Source organism: Stegodyphus dumicola, chromosome 2 (assembly GCF_044657685.1).
Source record: "Stegodyphus dumicola isolate Sdum_Otavi_A_Nest chromosome 2, ASM4465768v1".
Classification (NCBI taxonomy): Eukaryota; Metazoa; Arthropoda; class Arachnida; order Araneae; family Eresidae; genus Stegodyphus; species Stegodyphus dumicola.
Genome location: NC_140769.1, coordinates 229,928,451 through 229,951,691, shown reverse-complemented (window position 1 = coordinate 229,951,691; position 23,241 = coordinate 229,928,451). Strand labels below are relative to the sequence as shown.

At 32.4% G+C, this 23,241-nt stretch overlaps 1 protein-coding gene and 1 non-coding gene across 2 annotated transcripts in view; one reads left to right on the top strand and one right to left on the bottom strand.

The window, feature by feature from the left end:
• Nucleotides 1-1,320: 1,320 nt before the first annotated feature.
• LOC118192785 (C2 domain-containing protein 5) overlaps nucleotides 1,321-23,241 on the top strand; it is a 154,425-nt gene continuing 132,504 nt past the window's right edge. The window contains exons 1-4 of the mRNA XM_035363801.2: nucleotides 1,321-2,497; nucleotides 10,216-10,316; nucleotides 10,401-10,487; nucleotides 18,229-18,269. Of these exons, the coding sequence (XP_035219692.1) occupies nucleotides 10,227-10,316; nucleotides 10,401-10,487; nucleotides 18,229-18,269 (218 nt within the window). The 5' untranslated portion in view covers nucleotides 1,321-2,497; nucleotides 10,216-10,226. The remainder of the gene's footprint in view (nucleotides 2,498-10,215; nucleotides 10,317-10,400; nucleotides 10,488-18,228; nucleotides 18,270-23,241) is intronic.
• On the bottom strand, nucleotides 1,952-2,035 carry TRNAL-UAA (transfer RNA leucine (anticodon UAA)). Its single transcript has one exon. It is a non-coding gene; the product is annotated as a tRNA-Leu (tRNA).

Below are 23,241 nucleotides of genomic sequence, written 5' to 3'. Positions count from 1 at the left end.
TGGTGGCAGCAATTTGAAAAGTGAAACGCCATTGCTCGCTTTTGAAACCGCTCATTTAAAATCGTTGAGTTTGTTAACAGGCTTTGGCTCCGTCCGTGCGGGCATACACAGTCTTGCCCTAGCTTTCATCCAATTCAAATGTTCTTGTCATTTTCATCTAAAAACATACAAATTAACAACAGCAGCAACAACAAAATAATAACGATAATAAAAATAATTTGGAAGAAATTTGGAATTTATTCCTGTTTAAAGGAACATGATCTAATTGCATATTGGAAGGTTGTTCTATCAATGCCGTTTCTGAAGGATATATTGTAACTTATAATTATTAATCTTAAATTTGCTTAGGATGTTCTGAGAAATTAATTTTCCTTCTTTTTCAAAAAAGTAGCATGGAAAAGTTTCAGTTTATTATGGAATAAACTCATCTTTTATCCTTTAAGTGTTCAAAAATAAAATGAAACTGCGGTAAAATAAAAACGTACGAGCTCCTTGATACCTTTGGGTTAACCCTGCTCCAATGCATATAATTTTGTAGTGCTGCCATCTAGAGAACATCGTCGAATATAAAAAGTGAACTCTTAAACGTTTTTAAGGAAAAAAAAAAATAACGTCATGATGTTTATGAACAAGATTTTGTAACTTGTATTCAGCTTAAATGCATTAGATATTTTCTGAAATCTGATAATAATATGTAATTAAATTATATCTAGAATTTTGAATCAAGAAGTATTATTTTTTAAGCTCAAACTGTATGCGGTGCGAATGTACAATCTGAAAACAGCTCACAAACCGGTTTTTATATGCATAAATAAATATTTAATTAAAGAAAACATTTATTTTAAATACATTTTAAATTTTGCTTAATAAATATTTATCAAAATATGCTTAAACAATAATAACGCAAATGGAAAAAATTTAAATTCATATTTATTTTCTATCTGAAATCTTAAGTCTGGTACCTAAAAACGTTTTGTTGATTTCACACTCTGTAATTCAAATAAATATGCAGCTAAATATTGAATCTTCAGACTGGCATTTCTTTCAAATAATTCTAACATGTTTAATTAATCATCAAATAATTTGCTTTACTTTGAATTAATATTAAAAAACGTTCTAAATTTTCCGACAAAACTTTCCAACTGGCACAAAATTTGACAACCTAGTCTCTTAATGATTAAATTTTTCTTGACACATAAATTAAAATAAATATATTGTATTTGTATTAAATAATTATAAATATTTTGTATGTAAATGCAAAATTTGTTTGTATCAGGTAGATGTGTGGAGAAAAGAGCTAGAAACTATCTTCTTCACGAATTGTAGATGCTCACGGATCAATCTGGGTCTTTTTTAAGCTAATTAACACAGTCAATAAATCGAAAATTTCTCTAAACCGATATGAATGTTAAGTTTGAATTCTTGATAATCTGAATTTTCCATTACTATTGCGAAATTTTTTCCTACTTCATTTAGTTGTGGCCAATAAAATTTAGACTATCATTACTTATTAACGTTACGCACCTTATTTTTTTAGTTGCCTATCTGGTGTAGTAAGATAAAATATTTTCAGTTGCATGCTATCTAGTCGGCATATTTTGGACTTAACTATTCCACTTGTCAGGTGCGTAAGTAACAAAATGTCTTTCTGTCAGATGTGTCTTTTTATGTCAGTAAATTAGACAGTAAAAGTTACACACTGCTGTCTTCTATTTACAGGGGGTAAAACCTCTAAATCTTTTATTTAGAATTTTCACGCATTTTATTTCTAAACATAACTGAATAATGCATTGTAATGAAATGAAATTTATCGTTTGTTTCTAAACAGTCTATGCTAACTAGTGCTTAATATGGTTAATTATTCTTATTTTCTTATAATAATATGAATGACAACAATAAAATCCGAAAATATGTATATTTTTCATACAACGTCAAAAAAGTTCACAGTATTTGTCAGGAGTGGGGTTCGAACCCACGCTCTCTTACGAGAACCAGAGCTTAAATCTGGCGCCTTAGACCACTCGGCCATCCTGACCCAGAAAAATATTGTTAATAATAATCCAAAATCATATGCTTTCATTCTTTCATTTTGTGTGAAGAGATAAATTTTGTAAATATTATTTCTTAGTTGTTCTTAGCCAGGTATATTTGAATTAAAATGTCTTTATGACTTTTTGAATTTTTTTTTTTTCATTCGTCATCTAGATTTGATTAGCGTTTCGAGCGGCAAAAACTGGGGATACCCTGTTCATGATGTCGGAATGAAACTTGTAAACATAAAAACGTGTCTAAAAATAGTTTTGTTTTTTAAAATTAAATTATTATCCATTGTGTTTAAGCTATTTCCTTATTACTCTTAGTGTAAATGAATACTTATACATAAATAAATCTTAAAACTATGTTTGTTTGAAAAGCAAAAACTGATTTACTATAGTGTAAAAGTTTTATGGATGAATTGCGTGGTATCCAAGCGGCTCGGTTGATTTATTTATTAAAGGTATTCATGTATTAAACTAATTAGATTTATGTATTAAAGGATATTATATGAGTAATTAAAAATAGTAATTTTAAGATTTGTCTTTAATTTGAATATGAGCTATAATTTAATCTGTGCTCAGTTTGCATTCAATAATGCCGATCAAACAGGATTTGAAACGACGTCTTTAAATTTTTTAAATTTCAGCTTCGCTTAGTAATTTAATTAAAAATATAAAACGAAATTTAATCATTTCTAATTATATCTTTAATGCATGTAACAACATCAAGTTTTTTTTACCATGTTTTGTACAGTAAAGAACTTTATTGATTTATTTGTTTGTTGCTGTATTTTGAATACAGTATTATTCTTTGTGCAAATAAATTTTAGTCTGTGCTCTAAATTCTGTTTTAGTAGTCTGTTTTAGTAATCAAAAGGTATAAGAAAACTGAAATGTTTTTGTGACCTGAATTTTTATGTGGACCTGATATTACGATTATTCATCTATGTTATTAATATGCAACATTTATTATACGTATTTAGTCTTTTTGAGGACTATTATATTTCAATAACTGCAAGCAGTTTAAATAAATCATAACATAGTATTTTTTATGATACTGGCAAATATAGCTTACTAATATCTGAAACATGAAAAAAAAAAATAGTTTCTATGTAAGATGAATTAATGTGCTTCTATCATGACAATGTATTTCCTTATTTATAATGAAATATATAACTTATTCTTGTCTATTTGTCAGTTATTTTTGTAATTATGCTCTTAAAAATAGATAAGATTTATTAATGGATTTTATTACCCTGTTATAGCATTCTAGCTTTTGAATATGTTTTAGAAAATTGGCAACTTAATAAATTTTTGAAGTTATATATGCTATGGTGATATTTGAATAATTTTTGAAAAATTATTATCTGTATGGAATTATATCCCTCATTATACAGAAAAAATAATATTACTTCAGACTTTATTTTTTCTGACCAGTATTAAAAACAACCAATATTTCTCATTATTAGTAAATGCAGTGTTGGTATTGACAAAAATGGAATATTAGAATTATTTGAAACTTGAGGAGTAATCTAGGATACAAAAAATTAATTCTAAAGAATAATTCAATATTTCTTCTTATAATGTACTTTGATAAACCACCATCTAAATATTAAAGGTATAATTTCATAATATATATCTATCTATATATAAGCCCACCAGTTGCTGAATTAGTAAAATTGCTAAGCACTAGTAGTTTGACCCAGGTTGAATGGATTAATCCCACCAAACAGGCTGGCTGTAGGGGAATTTCCATAGTTTTCCCAGTGTGTAATGTGAATATGATCCAGTTTGTCTTGAAAGATTTTCCACTGGAGCATTTCTTCCCTAGCATGTTTTGCCACACTTAAAAAAATCCAAAATCTGATATATATTACAGATAAGCATTCTAATATTTTGGCTTTATATCCTGTTTTAGCCTGTTTTATTACACGTGTATCATATTATAAAATTTGTAAGTTAAAATATTAGTAGTAAAGAATAATAAATTTAACTCTATTTATAAAAGCTTCATATCAAATTTATTGAAAAGGCAAAAAATAACATGTTATTTGTATGTATTGACATTTTCCTTAGCCCATGTCACACTAATCTATTACCAACTTGGTGGAAAAGTCCCCTGAACTGATATAGTTTTATCTGAGCTCCATTCAAAAACCTGATAAAAAAAATAAAAAAACTGATAAATAATAAAAACTCCGTCAGCTAGCTGATGGAATTTTTATTATTTTCCTACTAAACAGGGGTGTCTATAAATTACAAACCTATGTGTCCTGTGAAAATCCTCTATAAAGGCACCACTTCTAAAACAGTTAGTATTTAAGTGCTCTGCAATCCTAAACAGCCACATCAAATTCTATTGACCGCTATTTTTAAATCTTCATTTTTCTGCAAAACAATATACATTAGTGCTTCGAATTTTGGTGCTTCTTTTGAATGTCTTGCTCTAACCCATAACAATATTAACAGAATCCTGCTTTTCAGAGTAGGCTGTGTAAATCCATTTTCATAGAAAGCTTTTCAAGTGGGATCTGTTCCATATTAATTGACTAGTTACTAAGTGGTGAATTTAAAAAAAGTATTATTGCTACATATTAACACTATGAAATATTTTGGTACTTGCTGATTATCCACACCCCCAGTTTCAATATTCAGTAGAATTCTCTTGTTTTTTGTGTATTTTTAAATACACAAGTGACAACAGTTAGCCTACATATATACATAGAACAGTCATGTGGATTTACTTGCTTTATATTTAATCCTCATTTTGCTGAACTGTGTGTGTGAACTATAAAAATGTAAATATCAGCTTTACAGATTTTTTTCTCTCATATAACTTTCTGTTTTCTTTTAAAATTATTATTATTTTATGCAGAGCAGCACCTGTAATCCCTAAAATTAATGACACAAGAGTTTTCCCATCAGTTCATAAAATCATCAAAAGTTGGCAACTTTTCATAGGTTGTGGATAATCAGAAACTATCAATATTTTTTTTGGAATCAATAATAATTCTAGCAGATTTTGAAGAAAATCATAATTCATCCAAAATTTGATTTTGTGAGCATCATAGACTAATCATGATATTATTTTCAAATATTAGCATAGTTTTGTTCCCTAAAAAGTATAGAGCTAGTTTATAGTTATTGAATAATGATGTCAGAGAATTACATCATACCTAATAGCTTTGGTGTAAAAGAAAGAAAAAAGAAAAGAAGGAACTGCTTCAAATATGCCATATGCAACTTGCTGCTTCAAATACTAAGCCATGTGCAATAATTGTTGCCCTAAGTGTCCTTTTCATTGATGATTTATCCTTAAAGAACTTTTAATAGTTGAGTGAACAACCACCAGCTGGCAGTTTTATAAAATAAATTTCTGAGATGGAAGGAATAGATTATAAAGCTTTATATTTATAGGTGGAAGGAAGAGATTATATTGCAGATCCTTTATGCATGATTGAAGTGTAATTACACAGATAACATATTTCTTCATGAAAAGTATCCATACCAATATTCATCATTTAAAAAAAAATATGTATTTATATAATGGTAAATATCACATTTCATTCTTGAAAAAACAGGCCACTTGAATGGGTAAAACCTAGTTCAACTCAGTTTTAAATTTCTGTAAGCAAAGACTGTGTGAGTGCTTATGGGTTCTGTCATGTAAGCCTATACTCATGTTACATATGAGTATAGGCTTTTCCTCCACAAAGACATACCTTCCCAGAAATCTTTGTCATCATCAATATGATACTGTTCTCAAATAAGTCATAAAATATGCTCTGTATAACTTCTGTGGACTTTGTAAAATTATTGAATGTATGGAAATACTGAACACCAGATTATGGCATTTCCAGATTGTTTATATTGCTTCTAAATATTTGCACTCTGCATTCATGCAGCAATTTTTTTTTTCCACCAGAACTGAAATATTTATTTTTTAATTGTTGAAAATGAAATTTTGTCTTGTTTTTTTAGTATATTCCTTATTCATTTTCTGCTGCGCACACTTTCTAGTAGCAACAGTCATGAAAAGGTTTTTCATTTTCTTTCCTTCTTTCTAAAGTAAAACTAAATTATCTAACAGTGGATTTTCACAGCCATTGTTTTGAAATCACAAAACTCTGGAATGGCTTATTTTAAAAGAAAAACTTCTTTCTCTGTTGCAGCTATTGGTACCAAAAGTGTCAAAACAATTTGTAGGAGGAAAGTTTTTTTTTTTTTTTTTTTTTTTTTTAAAGTCTTGAAGTGTCTTTTGCATTAAAGGATGTTGCAGGATTTTGTAGTTTTAAATTTTTTTATAGGCAAAGAAGTTACCGATGTATGCTCACTATGTCATGCTGCTCAAATTGTTGCTTCACAGAAGAAAGGATTTATCTGTAAGGATATTGAAGGGGGAGGGAGGAACTATTTTAGTAGATCTATTTTAGTTCTATTAGAATGGTCATATTCAAATATTAGTTTCTTTCATTGAATTCTGATGGTTAGGATCATAGATTCAACATCTAACATTCCAGCCAATTCCCAAGCTTTAATACCAGTCCATTATACCTATAATTAAGAGTCATTTCCCGTCTTTTAAGCAATGAATTGAATTTAAGTTTTCTCATTGAAAGTTATATTTTGAAAGATTGATCAAAAGCTTATGAATGTAGGCTGTTTGAAATCATAAGTACTTTAACAGATTCATATCTAATTTTCTAGCTGATAACAGAAAAAAAAAAAAAAAAAGTTTTAGCTTTTAAGACTTCAACCTAGGAATAAAAATCACCCACCGTTTTGTTGATTTGGATGAAAGAATATAAATCCATTATACATAGTTACCAACTCTTCTGATTTTTCCAGGAGATTCTTGCTTTTTCTCCTGGTTTTTTAATTCTTAGCCTTTTTTTAACAAAATGTTTTGCAGCAGTGAATGAAATTTATTGAATTATTGAAACTTAAATTAGGCAAATTCCGTCCCTCCGTCTCTAATGATTTTCAGAATAATTTTTTGGATTAAACTTTATTTCATCTGAATCTTTTTTCACATCTGAATCTTTTTTCATGACATTTTATTGGTCTTTGTTGTATCAGATTTTTCTTATAATATTCAAATTCTTATAATTCTTATAAATTCAGTTTGATCCGAATTGTGTTAATCTATTGTAAACATTTATAAATTGTTATATGAAGATTCAAGCAATTTTAACCAGTTAATATTTATATTTAATTCTGTTTACTTCAATAATTCAAAGATGTGAAACAAACTGCAGCTACTTTGGGATTTGCAAACAAGTAATAAGTTGTGGAAGATAAAAACCAAGTAGGATGCTGTGCAGAAGTAGAAAGGAAGAAACTCTTTTAATGCAGAATTAGTCAGTCTATTGTCAGACATAGGCTTAATGGGGAGAGTATACCAATTTATGTAGAGAACAATGTGCCATTGTCTGTACAATACATTGTAACTGATTTCTTATCATTTTAGGTACTTTCACATTATGCACCTGCCATGCTTTTTGGTACCTGTGAAAGAGAAGCTAAATCAAATTATAGCACTATCTGGGGACCAAACCATTTATGTGTGTTTAATTTAACACATTTAATTGTGTGTTTACAATTAAAAAACCCACCAAAATGTATGGCAGGTGCATAGCAGAAAAGTACCTTTTTTAAATCTAACCTAAAATATTTAAATTCTCTTAATTAAACTTAGATTGAATTATTTGGGAAAGATTCCTATTTTAGTTTGTTAGTTCATTTATAACCATTTTAGCCATTTTAATGTATTTTATCCATGAGATAACATCATATATTAGTTATCAGTGTGTGTATCTCTGTCCATTTATTTTGATGGTGGTGGTGTCATAATTACATAATTACACTCGTTATCATAAATTAAGGAAAAATCACAAAAATAGCGATAACTCGCTCAAAAATAAGCCAAACCGTGTAAAATTTGAATATGCTGCCAAGTAAGAGTAGCTGAGTAAAACTGCAATATGCAAATTAGTGGCACTGCACTCAGAATACGTCATCTGCGAGGGGCATAAAAGTCCATGTTTGAGAGCAAGCCCACATATTTTACTGTGATAGTGACATCAGAAATCTGAGATAGCCAATTCGTTACAATGACCTCCGGGCATCATTTGCCTGCAGAACTATGATGGAGAGCCATTGGGAGACTAGAGGCATAACAAAGTCAAACAGAGGTGGCCAGATGGCTAAATGTGAGTCCTTCTGTGGTTCATAGACTTTGGAGGCAATTTCAAACCACAGATTCGGCATCTAGGAGGTTCAGCCAACTGCTACGACGAGCGCCGATGACCGATATTTGACATTATGTGCACGAAAGAATAGAACTGCTACTCCGACTCTTCTTAGATCCTCCCTTGCTGCAGCCACCGGAAGGTTCATGTCAACGTCAATTATACATAGAAGCCTTCACGAAGGTGGTCTGTATGTGAGGTGACCACCCATTTGTATGCTGCTTACGTCACGCTATAGGAGGAACCGTTTGCAGTGGACACGACAACATGTCCACTGGACACCTGATCAATGGAGGGCTGTTCTCTTTACGGGTGAATCCAGGTTTAGTCAAGAAAGTGATAGTAAGCGTTATTTGATATGGAGAGAATCTGGAACCCGTTATCATCCGTCAAATGTCTGTGAAAGAGATGCATAAGGAAGAGGCAGTGTCTGTGTTTGGGGTGGTCTGTCTTTGGCTGGACGCACAGACCTCCATGTCGTTCCAAGGGGAACTTTGAATGCTGAAGTTTACAGAGATGACATCCTTGATGTTTATATGCACCCATATGCTGGGGCAATAGGGGATGCTTTCCTGTTACAGGACGACAACGCAAGACCACCCAGAGCTCGCATTGTAGATGATTATCTTCAACAGGAAACAATTATGCGCATGGAGTGTCCAGCTCGATCCCCGGACTTGAACCCTATCGAGCATGTTTGGGATGCTTTAGGGAGACGTCTAGCTGCTCTCAATCCACCCCCTCGGGCCCTTGTCGTGCTTGCAACTGCTTTGCAAGAGCAATGGCTCTCGCTTCCTATGGAATTGATAGACCGTATAATTGAAAGCATCACATATCTCTGTATGTGCTGTATTGCTTTTAGAGGCAATCGTATTCCATATTGAAGGTACTTTTCCTATAGCAAACTGACACCTTCGATTTGTTCATTTTATACATGTGCTAATTTCTATACTAATAGATTTACTGGTAATTTCCTTTTATGTTATTCGATACCTTATTATGTGTTGTATATTGTGGGTAAGTTTCATTAACCGCTTCCCTTACAAATTTTTTTGAAAAAAATTGCAAAAAATCATCACATTTTTTTATTTTATTATTAAATACAACAAAACAAAACAAAATATGTAAGTTGAATTTTTAATTTTTTGAAGGTGTAAAAGCATTTATTTTTAATATTAGTTTACTATCCCGAGTTATCTCGGGCAAACGAAAAAAAGTTAAATATTAATCTTTGTATGATAGTTTTTGAAACAAGGGACAGCACAGAGTGGTACCTGACGTTCTACACTTGTATCTGGTCTCTTTTCTTACTAGCTTATCGCTGGAATCTCTTTCACGGGAGCACAGAGTACACTGTCTCGGATTTGATTTTTTTTTTTTTGATTTTTTTCCCAACCTTTTCATAATTACTATCTGAAAAATAATTGCTTTCGCTATCTTCCATCATCGCCATTATTTTATTTTTTTCCAACGCATGCATCTTTCTTTATACATTACTAATTCACAAGCCAACGTATACTATACAATAGGGAAACATGCGACCAGTCCCTCCAAAAGAACTGCGTAACCAACAAAATTTGGCAAACTGCCAATCAAAGCTAAATATTTCCTTTCATTTCCTCCAGACCAAATAAAAACGTGATAAAAGAAATCACACTAACAAATTCTGCTTTGTCCGAGTTTTCTCGGGATAATAATTAACTGCAATATATATGAACCCGAAATAACTCGGTATAATCAGGCAATTAATTAAATTCTACATGTAACTTTTTCAGTAATCGTGATTTTTGTGATTTTTACTTAATTTATGATAACCAGTGTACTAGTTTGACATAGAATCAGAGATCACTAGTTTTCTGGTTTCATTTCATTAAAAAAAAAAAAAAAAAAAAAGTTTTAAATATTGAATTTTCAGATCTTTTTTTTAGGTTAGAAAACCATGCCTGGAAAAGTGAAGGTTCGCATCCTAGCTGGCAGAAACCTGCCTGTTATGGACAGAGCCAGTGATACATGTGATGCTTTTGTAGAAGTAAGAAATAAACTGTGATGTATTTTAATGAAATAAATTAGTTTAAATTTTTTGCAATAAATAAACATTTTTCTTTTTTTCCAGATTAAATTGAGTAACAATACATACAAGACGGAAGTTTTCAGACATTCACTTAATCCAGAATGGAATTCCGAGTGGTTCCGTTTTGAGGTGACTCTAATTTCTTTAATTTTGCATTTTTCCCATAAGCTTTAATGGGAGAAAGAACTATCTAAACTTTAGCTTTTCTTTTAACATTTGTCATTATTATTTGTGCAAGTGCTGCTGATTCTTGATTTAACCTTTTCTCAGTTTAACAAATTTTTTCTAGTTTTTCTTTTTCTTAAAAAATTTTTTTAAGGAATTTTTTCTGGAAGTGAGACAGTTTAGGTGCCATTTTTATATTACATATGAATCTTGTTTATATGTGTAACTGTATAATTGAATTACAGCTTCTGAGTATAGCAATAATTCAATCATTTAGAAACAAGCATTCTAAATGTTGAAAATATTAGATGAATAGTGAATGATCTGGAAATGAAACCTCCAACTTTGAACTTTTAAACTCAGTGTGGTGAGTAGTGAAGATACAATACAAATCAGATTGGATATGTTAAGTACAAATGTTTTGATATAATTAGCTTAGCTTAGATTTTTGAGATAATGAAATGCATAAATATTTTTATCATTATACAAAACTCCATTTCTGAGGGCCCACCTGTGGTCAAGTGACAAAGTCACTGAATACTGTTAGTTCAGTCCTGGGTATGAATCCTAGCAAATGGGCTGGCTGCATGGGCGCTTTCATGGTTTTCCCCATGTGTAACATGGGGAAAACCATGAAATGACATGTTTGACATATGATGATATGAGACATGTTTGACATATGATGATATGTCTCATAATGATATGAGACAGTTTTCCATAGAAACTCCTCCATGAAGGTATCCCTTCCCTGAGGCAGATAGCCCTCGGGAGTTTTTTTGTAATTGAATAAATCAAACCATTTTTGCAGGGCCTTATTATAATTCATTATTTTTCTGATGTTGATGAGACACTTTGCTTTTGTGTTATAGCATTAAAATTAAATTATTTTGTGATATGAAAATTAGAAGAATCTTATTGGCAAACTATATAAAAAAGGTAATACAAGATATCCAAAAACATTATATATTTTATAAAAATAACAGTCCATTAAAAATATTGACTTCGTAGTATCATTACTTGTTTATTTTTTCCAATAGTTTTTTTTTAAATTTAACTTTGAATTGGTAATATTTTTTATACTTTTCTGTTAAAAGCCATGCCACACATTTTTTATGCTCTACTGGTGAATTTTGGCTTGTTTCTTTGTGCCTTGCTCGATGCTAGATAAAATGAAATGATTGGGGAGAGCTCAAAACATCTTCTGTAATTTCATGACAAAATCCTTCAAAAACCAAATATGGGAGAAGAATATAACCTGGATAATTTTTTTCTTTTGTGAATAAGATTCTATAAATTTTCATATTTTTTTTTTTGTCTTTGACATTTCAAAAAGGGACATTTAAAAAATTTGTCTTTGATTTCAACATTAGCCAATTAGCTATATGAATAATACCAATTTTTACTGAATTTAGCATTAAAAAAATTACAAAGCAGACGGTTTACTGGGCTGAGTTTTAGCTTATTGTTACAGATTTGGTATTTAAACAGTTAATGTTAGTAGAATTATAAATACAATTGTTTTATTCCCCAGCACGTGACGAATATTAAAAGAAACCTAAGCTGGAAAATTAAAAGTACAAGAGCACGGGCATTTAACATTTAATAAGTAAATATCTCTTTTTGATTTCAAGAAATTGCTAGAGCAATCTCACACGTGAAATATAGTTAGTTGTTTTAAAAGTTTGTTTCAAAAACTGCTGTTGTTGACTATAGTGAATTGACGGGTTAGCTTTCTCTAGCTGTTTTGAATTAAGTTCTGTTGAACATTTGAGTAGTTAAAAGATAACTACTGTGAGATTTTGCACTATTGTATGAATATGTGAGGAAATTTAGCATTTTGTTTTATTTGTTGTGATAATAATAAATTTTGTTCATTTTTCATCGGACTTGTGCATTCAATTCATAATGAACCCGTACGTTATGCAACAATTTTTGGTATCAGCAGTGGGTTTGAATGCCAATAACAAAAGCGATGGAAGAACAACTAAGGCAGTTGATATGAGCATTGCCTCGTTTAAGGAAGAAATGAAAGCAAGACAGGAAGAGATGAAAGCGGGACAGGAAGAGATGAAATTTGGGCCAAGAATCAGTTAAAGAGGAGATAAAATAAAGAAAAGATTACCTGCATAATTGAAAACGAATTTGATTCTATGTAGGTCAGAATAGGCACTGCTAAAAATAAAGTTGGAGAAATTTAAGAAAGAGTTTCTTTTGTCAAAGAACAAAATACCAGAGAGAGTTTCTTCTGTGGAGCAACAAATCGAAGGCAAGTATATAAAGCACAATTTTCTATAGTGGCGGAAGCAAATGGATGGGATTCCCAAGCTAAGACCTGTCATCTCGTTCTTCTTTAAGAGCAGATGCAGCGGATATCCTTCAGACTCTTCCCGAAAACCAAAGGCTAGATTTCGAAGCTCTCTCCGGCGCATTGGAGCTGCGCTTTGGGGAGAAGTGTTTAAAAGACTACAGCAGGCTTCAATTAAACTTCCGTCAACAGAAGCCCACCAAAACATTTCGGGAGCTCGCGACGGATGTAGAAAGGTGGTCCCATCTCACCTTTTCGGACAAGGTCGGTGCCCGACAGAAACAAGGGAAATTCTGTGCCTGCAATATTTCATCAATGGCATCTGGGACCTTGAAATACAGAAAGCTCTGCGAATGGCATATGTGAAGGACATAAAAAACGCTCTGTTGTACGCCGTGAAATTTGAGGCAGCCCAGTGAGCAATTCGTAGAGATCGCTACCCAGACAGAGTTGTGTGAGTCCATGAGCCAGTGGATCAATTGATGGCTCGTTTAGATGATTTATCCACCAGACAAGTCGACGCTTTTTTATCCACCAGACAAGTCGACGCTTTATACAGAGTAGGAGTGAGAACAGACTGGCTTTAAGGTGTTGGAGATGTGGTGCTGAAGGCCACATACGACGCCACTGCAGAACACCCCAGGGCACGGAAAATAAAACGGAAGATTTGACAAGACCAGTGAATGCCTTGGCCAGAATATTGGTGAGATTAAACCGACCCTAAAGTACTGGAACTGCGGTGCTGAAGGCCACATATGAAGGAACTGCAGAATACCCCAGAGTACAGAAAATAAGATAGACGAATTGAAAGGACAATTAAATTTCATTGGACGAAAAATGAGTGACAAGAAACCAAAGTGCTGGAACTGTGGAGCTGAAGGCCACGTACGAAGGAATTTCAGAAAACCCCAGGGTATGGAAAATAAAACTATTTCCTAGCAACAACCCTTTATGAACATTATTACAGTCAAAAGTCGTTATATCGGACACCCATAAACCGGACCTCAAAGCTAAAAAATTTCTGCGCATGCGTCGCGTTCACGCATGCGCATAGGCGTTTATGCTTGCACGTAAGACCTTTACGGCTGCGAATATGCATGTGCGCATGCGCATAATACGTTTATGCATGCGTATTTAATGTATAACGGACGGTATAAGCTAAGCTAAAATTATCTAATTCAGTTAATGTTGCAGATTCCATTGTTCCTTAATCTTCGAATTGGATCCGGCTTATTATTTTTTGCAGACTGTTAGAGCAATTTTATAAAAGTAAGCTTGAACTTTCGATTATATCAAATAGAATTTCCGATATATATTTGCTAATATGTAAAGGATCTAAAGCGAAAGTATGTTTCGAAATCCGAAATCTGTTTATCAATTTCACGCTGCTCGGCGGGAAGAACGCAGCGGAGCGTTTTGAATTGGAAGTTGATCTGTCAGCACTATCCTTATCTTCAGGGCAGATGTTTTTATTTTATTTGGCTTATAATTTCTTACTAAATGTAGTATTTCATCTCGATGTACTCCGTCTTTGATATGATTTAAAACAAGTTCCACGTCATTATAATTCGCTTCCGATAGTGAAGAAAGTGACAGACGTTATTGAAAACTAAAAAATTTCGATTGACAAATTAGTCGGTATTCTTGACACAGCAATTATAAGGCTTAAACAGCAGAACTTTTTAACTAAACAAGAAATTATGTCTGTTTAGTAGAATTAAAGAGAAAATATTATCACATGAAACAAAGCAACTTAAACAACTTACATTGAAAGAAATGTTTAATAAAGTAAACAAATAAATATTAAGCTTTTTCTTTTTGTAAATTTTGATACCCTTTAGATCATAATTGTTCTTTATTTCATAAATTACGTTTCATATTTTTAATTTTGTAATTTCTGCATGCCATCCTACCAGATTTAAACTGATGATGTATAATCTGGAAAAATTGATAATCCGGAATCGCCAAAGTCCCAACGAGTCCGGATTAATGACTTTTGACCGTATATCTTATGTATATCTAAAAAGTCAAAAAATATGTAATGTAATTCTAAAAAATATTTAATGTTTTTAATTAGATATGTCGCCGATTAAATGCATTTTTTAAAGTCAATCAGATTAAAATGTTAATAATAATAATAATAATATTCTTAAGATACACATTTATTGCTTTCAAAGCAATTTAGTTTGGTAATTAATCACAGTCACATTATATACATAAAAGAATAATATGTTACGCTGCTGAATGGCAGAAATTCGAATGAAAAGTGAAACAACGCATTAATGTGAACGCATTAACTGGTTAGTACTGTTCCTTAGTGGCATGTCTTACTACCATCATATAATATGTTTAGCCATTTTTCTGACTTATCCCATATATAGAGTTTCAAAAAACGATAAAGTCTGCCTACCCAGTCTTTGTAGATGCTTCTGATATACTGAATACTGCAAAATTGTCCTCAAGATTCGTCATTTCACAAGGAATTCAAAATCGTTTTAAATTTTGTAGCAAAAGATCCCCCCAATGTACTAAACCTAAGGGAAACTTCAGAAATAGCTTCGAGGAATGCTGAAGACATAAAAATTTTGCCAGCTTTCCTACAGTCAAGTAACGACTATATATCAAAGGGAACAATGCGCAAGTTCAAGCGAGGGAAATATTTTCTTTGCCTTTTACTCTGTCAAACCCCTTCCTCTCTTTGCTTGACCACTTCTTTTTTTAGCTGTTTTGTTCCCGAAAAAATACCGTGGTGCACCTGGTTTCTTTCTGATTTTCGTTCCGTTTCTTATACAGAACTGTTTGTTTGCTCGCAGGGAACTGACGTTCCCTATCAACAAGAGGACGCGCTCATCTTCATCAGGTATTGTATGAAAACTGATTGTTAGTTAGCCTCAAGACAAACCTAGTTCCCATATGATGAATTTTTTAGTGAAGAATTTGTAAATTGGCAATTTTATGCGTTCTGTACAAAGGCCTCTTTCTTTGCACAGACATTTCTAATGACTTACTAATGATAGTAATAATGATTCAACGTAGCTCTTAACAAGTAAAAGCAATGTAAAGATAATTTCTGGCCAGTTTTTCGTCAACATGCATAGAAATGGTTGACCAAACCCTGAAGTAATATTAAATTGTAGTATATTTTGGGCAATGGTCACATCAGCTGGTCATCAGCTAGCTTGTTGATTAAAAGATATCACATTCCACAAATATCACATTTCAGTAGTTCTGTTAAAAATTTCTTAGAAATGTCAATGCGCAATCGAGGGAAAAAAGTGAATGTCAAATTATGCTCACTTCATAACTAATATATTTCAGTTCAGCCGTGAAATTATGAAATATGATTTATTGTTTAGAGAAATACTTTTCTGTTAGCTACTGTAACTATTATTATTAAGCCTACCTTAAAAGAGAAAAGTATTTTAATGAGAAAATATTCCAATTCTTTAAAAATTACAAATCTAAATGCCATAGTTTCCATATGTTGGTATTTGTAGATAAAATAGCCAATTGAAATCAGTGACAGAATTGTGAAAATAAGGAACAGAATTTATAAAAATGTATATTAAAAATGCAAAAATACTTTTCACGTTACTTTTATTCATATATCATCTATATTAGCCATAAAAAAGGTGCAACACAAATAAGGTATACTTTACTAATTACATCCTACAAGAAATTTAATTTTTAAAATTAAAGTTCAAATAACTAATATTATGCAAATATAATAAATACTACGCAAATTTCAGATTATTTTCCATTTTTATAATGCTTCAAATTAAATTTATTTATTGTCTTCAGTCTAAGAAACGTACTTACAAAATAAAGCTTGCTAGACATCTTTTTAATTGTGTAATTCTTCAGATGATTTTTGAAAACGACAGAAAAACAAAAAATAGCAAGTGGAAGAATATAGAGATTCTTGCATTGTTTAAATTAGGTAGTTGACCTTCAAGCTGTTCCATGTGAATGAAGAACCAAAAGTAAATATGATTATGTAACTGCAAGTGTATTTTTAGTATTTTTTGAAAGTTCAACTGGATCTTAGGCAGCAGTAAATTAACTTCGTACAATTTGGTGTTAAAAAAAAAAGGCTAATTGTATAATTTCAATTTCTTACGACTCAGTTTTTAATTACATAGAATACTTACCCATACAGCAAGTTACGTTAACAAGAAAATTACTTATATAGTAACAGAAGCTCAATGATATTAATGTGGTCACTAAGCAGTGGTATAAAGATAGAATAATAAAGAAGAAATAAGATAGCCGTTTCTTCAGCTCTTGGAAAATCTTAATTTCCTCCATTGATCTTCGCCTCCCTTCTTCAAAAATATTGTGTAGTAGGGAAACTTCGTTGTGTTAACAGTGGTTAAAAATACACTTATCAGGAAAGAAACCAAATCAAGCCTCTGATATTTAAATTCATGGTTTCTATTACTGTTTAGTAATTTTTTTTCAGATGTGTATTGCATGATAAATGCATGGGAAATCCCTTTTGTTACAGAGGGAATTTAAGAAAAATTAGCTTGAAAAATCTGTATTTATCACTCTTAAGTTTTAAAGCAATTTTAAATCTAAAATTTTATCAGAAAAAAATAAAAAAAAGAAGTGTTATTTTATCATCCTATCAAATGAAATCTCTGTATATTTTAAAAATTAAAAAAATTATTTTTTCCCCAAATAGTTAACATGTCTGCTAAAGCATTGCCTTAATGATCCTCTACATTTTTTCCCTAATCGAAAATTACTATAATTCATACCATTTCAGTTTTATAAGAATTCAGAATTAATTTTTAATTATTGATTTATTTCTCAAATATATAAAACCAACAGTTAACATGTACTAATTTAAGACAATTAAAGTCATCACCAGTTTTGCTAGATGTTTTTCAGTAAATATATTTTTATTGTCATATACAGGAATATGTAATATTTAGAACTATTCAAAGTTTTTAACTTCTTTTAAGATGTGGAAAAATGTATGATTTTGTATTTATGTGTAGCAAAAGTAAATTCTTTCATTATGTCAGTCTATGAGATTTTTTTTAACAGCAGTTGATATTAACTGATTTTATTCATTGATATAAATCAATAATTGGAATTTTATTTAAAAACTAAGGAACTGTCTTTTAGGCTGGCACTTTTGATTAAAAAAATATCTGCAAAAGAAAATTATGCTGGTACTGTTCTATTCTGAGGACTGGATTCAGAATTGTATGTATGTGTGTGCATGTATATATATATATAATATATATATATACACGAATAACATATGCACGTACATATTTATATACATGCATACGTGAATGCATACATCCATTCATTTTTTTTCTTCTGCTTTTTATTTTGCTGACTTTTAAATAAAATTTTGTCTGATAATACTAATTTTGAATTTAGGTTGATGATGAAGAACTGCAAGATGAACCTCTGCAAATCAGGTATATTTAATAAATCATTTATAAAATTACTTAATGCAATTTTAACATTCATGCAATTAACATTTACACGTTTGTAAAATTATTTTATGTATTTCAGCTGGAATTAAAGTTATTTCTGTTTGTGTGTTTCGGGGGGGGGAAGAAAGATGTAAATGTGTATATGTATGTTCAAATGTAACACAGAAGGTATGTAAGTATCTTTTGGTCCTTATGTTATCATTGCAGTTCTGGTATAACAAAAGCATTTTTATCCTGCAAGCCTGCAAAATTTTGCTTTGAGGTTTGTTTGCACACCAATCTGTAGTCCTGCTGCTATGTGTTTCGGTGATCATTTGAACAACATATAACTTAAGATTAGAGATATATGCACTGCCCTCCGAGTTAAAAAATGTTTTTGTGTTTGTCATAAAGCTTTAATACTTTTACAGATATTATTATAGTTGTTACGAAGCAGAGAATTTTAGTGTTTTAACTGTTTACTGTCTGACTTAACTAACTTAACTGGTGCTGGGCAAAAACTAACAAAAAGAAAGAATAATAATAAAATTCTCTACTAAACATAATCTGAAAACTGTGTAGAGTAGGAGAGGAACTGTGTAATTGATCTATCTCAAATAACATTTAAGTAAACTATTTCTTAGAATCACTTAATTCAATCAAATGCCAATTCACACTCATTAAATCTTAACCTGAAAGTTAAGGAGGAATAAGTCTTAGATGGTGCTCTGGTAAAAATAAAATACTATCTCTCTTACAAACTTTACTTAAATAACGTGCTCCGTCAACTCTTCATTAAATCTTTCAGCAAAAAGTTCCATTTCAATAATTAAAAAAAAAAAAAAAAAAAAAAAACTCACAAACACCAGAAAAGAAATATTCATAAAACAATCAGTTTCTCTAAAGAAAAGTCAATCAAGAGTTTAAATACAATTCTAGCACACACCCCAAAAATTACTAATTAACCAAAACGACATTCAATAAATTATAATATGTGGTTAGTACTAAATTAAGGGTGTATTATGATTACCCAATTAAAAGATATTAACAAAACCTCAAGTAAAAATCTCCAAGTTTCTTAAAGGCCTTATGGCTAAAACAAATGTAATGACATGACAAACCCAAGTAAGTTAACACATGCACGCACGCACGCACGCTCGCACCCTCCCCCCCAAAAAAACAACTTAAAATATAAATCAGATACATTTATTAATCTCTTGAATGTTCTAATTCAGTTAACTGGATAAATTGATCAGTATCCTACCTCATTATTCTTTACAAGTAAAAAAACATTTAAAATTCTTGGAAAAATATCATGAAGAAACGGCAATGCTATATTTTTGCGTAGTGCACTTTGTCTTAGCTCAAACTATAATTTTCATCAGCTAAAAGCTGACGGAAACACTGCCCCAGATTGCAGGCGCAAGCTGCCCGCAACAGGGTAAACGCCCCATGAACCTTTAACAAAACTTTATATCACTGCAGTTCCAAATCTGTCTTTAACACTTATGAGTTCCGAAGAAATCTCGGTTTATCCTCCCACTCAAGATTAGAGGCCAAAAAATTCCGCATAAAATTAAACTTCACCAACTCGAGAATTTCTCTTTTTATTTTTCTGAAAAAAGCTTAACCCCCTCAGAGAAATCAAAATAAAGACATTCGTCAAAGAAAACAGTTGACCAGCTGCACCCAGAAGTATGAGAAACACAATTCGACCCCCAGCGAAAACAAGCGGAAAAACTAAAGATAAGGATCGAACATTTCCTTACGAATGAATTTACAGACATTCTTTTCATCCAGAAGAAACAGATTCAACTTATCCGGAACTTGTCCGGAAGATTATTCAACTTGTAGGGTTTATATTTATTTTAACTAACATTTATTTTAAGTTTAAACTATCTTTCCTGTCAAGCCTTACTTTCCCCTGGAACTGCCAATGCCAGAATATGTAAATTTTAGTAGAATGCGCAAGGATTCAAATTATCAGCGGAAGTATTCTGATTTAAATAGAAAGGAAACGAGTTCGGTGTGTGATATTCTTACTTCACGAGCGCGGAGGTAGTTAGCGAGAAATTGAAGAACCCCGCGTTTCGGCCTATGTGCTTGGCAGGAAGTAGTGTTAATCGTTCAAGTGAGCTTCAAGTCTGCTGAATTAGCAGCGGTAGTGTAAAACGCGGTGAGTTAGTTATTTTTAGAGAGCCTCGTAGTTAGAGTCTTGTCTTTAGTTTCTTTTCAGGTTATTATTTTTATTTGACCGCCGAGTTAGCGCAGTCTGTGAGCGTCAAGAGCACGCAATTGTAATTTATTACATTGAATAAAAAGGGACTTAAACCCTTCACAAGACTCTGTCTTTTATCCAGTTTTCACAGTCACCTCGTGGTTGCGTGCAAGTTGGAGGCGCGCAACGCTACATTGGCGCGCGAACACTTATCGAACTGAAATGGCCAAAAATTGGATGGAAACCGCTGGACAGCTTCAAGAAATGACAAGCCAACTGGAAGGATTTGGATACCTGGTCCAGACTTTGAGAGCGTCAATCAAGCCAAACGTCCATTTCGACGGAAAAAATTCGGTGGCGGTATTTCTAGAAGGTCTAGAAAACCACTTTCAGATCTACCGTGTTCCTGAAAGACAAAAAGTTGCCATCGCCACATCAGCACTAAGAGGACAGGCTGCGCTATGGTGGAAAAATATAGGCAAATTTTTATTAGGGGAATTTGGAAGCCAGACATATACATTTGAAAATTTCAAAAAATCGTTAGTAAAGGCCTTCCCCATAGTGAAAGATCGCACACGGCTGGAAGCCGAACTATATAGTTTCTATCAACGGGATATAGCAGAATTGACGGACTTTATTCTACGAAAAATTAAGCTAACGGATATGCTGTATGGGAAGAAACCCGATGTGGAGATTATTGAAATAATCTTGCCAAGATTGTTACCCGCTGTTCAAGACTACTTTGAAATTAGAAACCCAAGCACATTGCAGGAACTCTTCGAATTGGCGGTGAAGTTTCAAAATCGCAGAATAGCGGAAAAAGCGAGAGGGGAAACATATTCTCAAAGTACCCGAAGGAAATCTTCAAATGAGGAAACCAGAAATGGAAATCGCTCTTATGGGGGAAAGAGCTATCAAGCTAACTCATCGAAACTCGAAGGTCAAGGCCCAAAAAGAAAATTTGAAAATAAACATCCGCGTACCCAGAAGGCACAGATTGAAAGGAAAGCTTTAAACGAGTAGAGGGGCCTGTGAAAGGGAGGGTCCAGACCCCGGAAGTTTAAAAAAAACCCTCAAATAGACATTTAAATACGGTCATCGTAAAAAACTCACAGCTACCAATTATACAAGTCCTGGTTGGCGATGTACCAGTAGAAGCCCTCATCGATACAGGAGCAGAAATAAATTTTATGAGTGAAAATTTCTTCAAAAAGAATTTTTATAGGGTACGATTATTTAAAACCAAAAATACGGAAATTATAGCGGCGCAAGGAAAAACATGTCACTGCATCGGGAAATTATCATTAAACTTACAGGTAAAAGAGGAAAGTCTCAATTTTTGTAGTGAAAAATCTGCAAAATTCTCTTATTTTAGGTATGGAGTTTTTAAGGGCCGCGAGGGCCAAATTAAATTTTCAAGATAGTTCCGTGGTGTTGGAGATGGACCAGAGGGTGGTGGAACCTGTGGAGACACCGCAAGTGGACCTTAGCCATCTGAATGACCATGAAAGGAAAGCAATACAGCAAGTGGTGAGTAATTTTTGGTGGTGAGCCGAAAAACCTTGTAGGACTAAACCTTATCGGTATGACAAACAAAAAGACGTAATCATCGAAGAACATATTCAGGAGATGTTAAAGAATAAAATAATAACGCCCATAAATAGTGAGTACGCGAGTCCAGTCGTACTATGTAGGAAAAAGAACGAGTTTCCTCCTTCGGATAAAAGGGCTTGGAGGTTTGCTATTGATTACAGAAAACTAAATAGTATTACCAAATTTCCAGTTTACCCTTTGCTGGTTATAGACGAGATCATTAGACAGATCAAATCGACAAGATATATGTCTACTTTGGACTTAACGTCTGGCTACTATCAAATAGCTATGAGACCCGAAGATATACATAAAACCGCGTTTATAACAAAATCGGGCACTTATGCATTTTTACGCATGCCTTTTGGGTTGTGTGGGGCCCCATCAACATTCCAGAGAGCTATGGACATTGTTCTAAAGCCTGTCCTAGGAAAATCAACTTTAATTTATCTAGATGATATAATTATAACGAGTAGTACGTTGGAACAACACATTAATGATCTAGAACAAGTTTTTAAATTATTAAAAGAGGCCGGTCTTACAATTAACGCCTCAAAATGCAAGTTCGCAACTAAAGAACTTAAATATCTCGGTTATAAAATTTCGCAAAAGTGTATAGAAACGCAAGATTCAAAAATAAAAGCTATTAAGAATTTCCCACCGCCCAACACCGCCAAGAAACTTTCTTCTTTCCTTGGGTTATGTTCTTACTATCGATCTTTCATAAAAGATTTCGCTAATATTGTTGAACCACTCTTAGTAATCAAAAGAAAAAGGGGTAAATTTACGTGGACAGCGGAAGCTAACACAGCATTTGAAAGATTAAAAGAAGCGCTAATTAATGCCCCTGTTTTAAAATTCCCGGAGGGGGACAAAAACCTGGAAATTGCAGCAGATGCGTCAGACTATGCGGTGGGTGCGGTTCTTATGCAAAATAACCATCCTCTGGCATTTTTTAGTAAAACATTGAATCAGACACAAAGGAATTATACAGCTACAGAAAGAGAAACATTAACCGTATTAATGGCTGTACACAAATTTCGAGTTTATTTCGGCAAATCGCCAGTAACAGTCTTTTCGGATCATGCGGCTGTTGGTAGACTTTACTTGGGGAAAAACCTAACGCCCAGGTTAATAAGATGGGCTTTAAAGTTCCAAGAATATAAT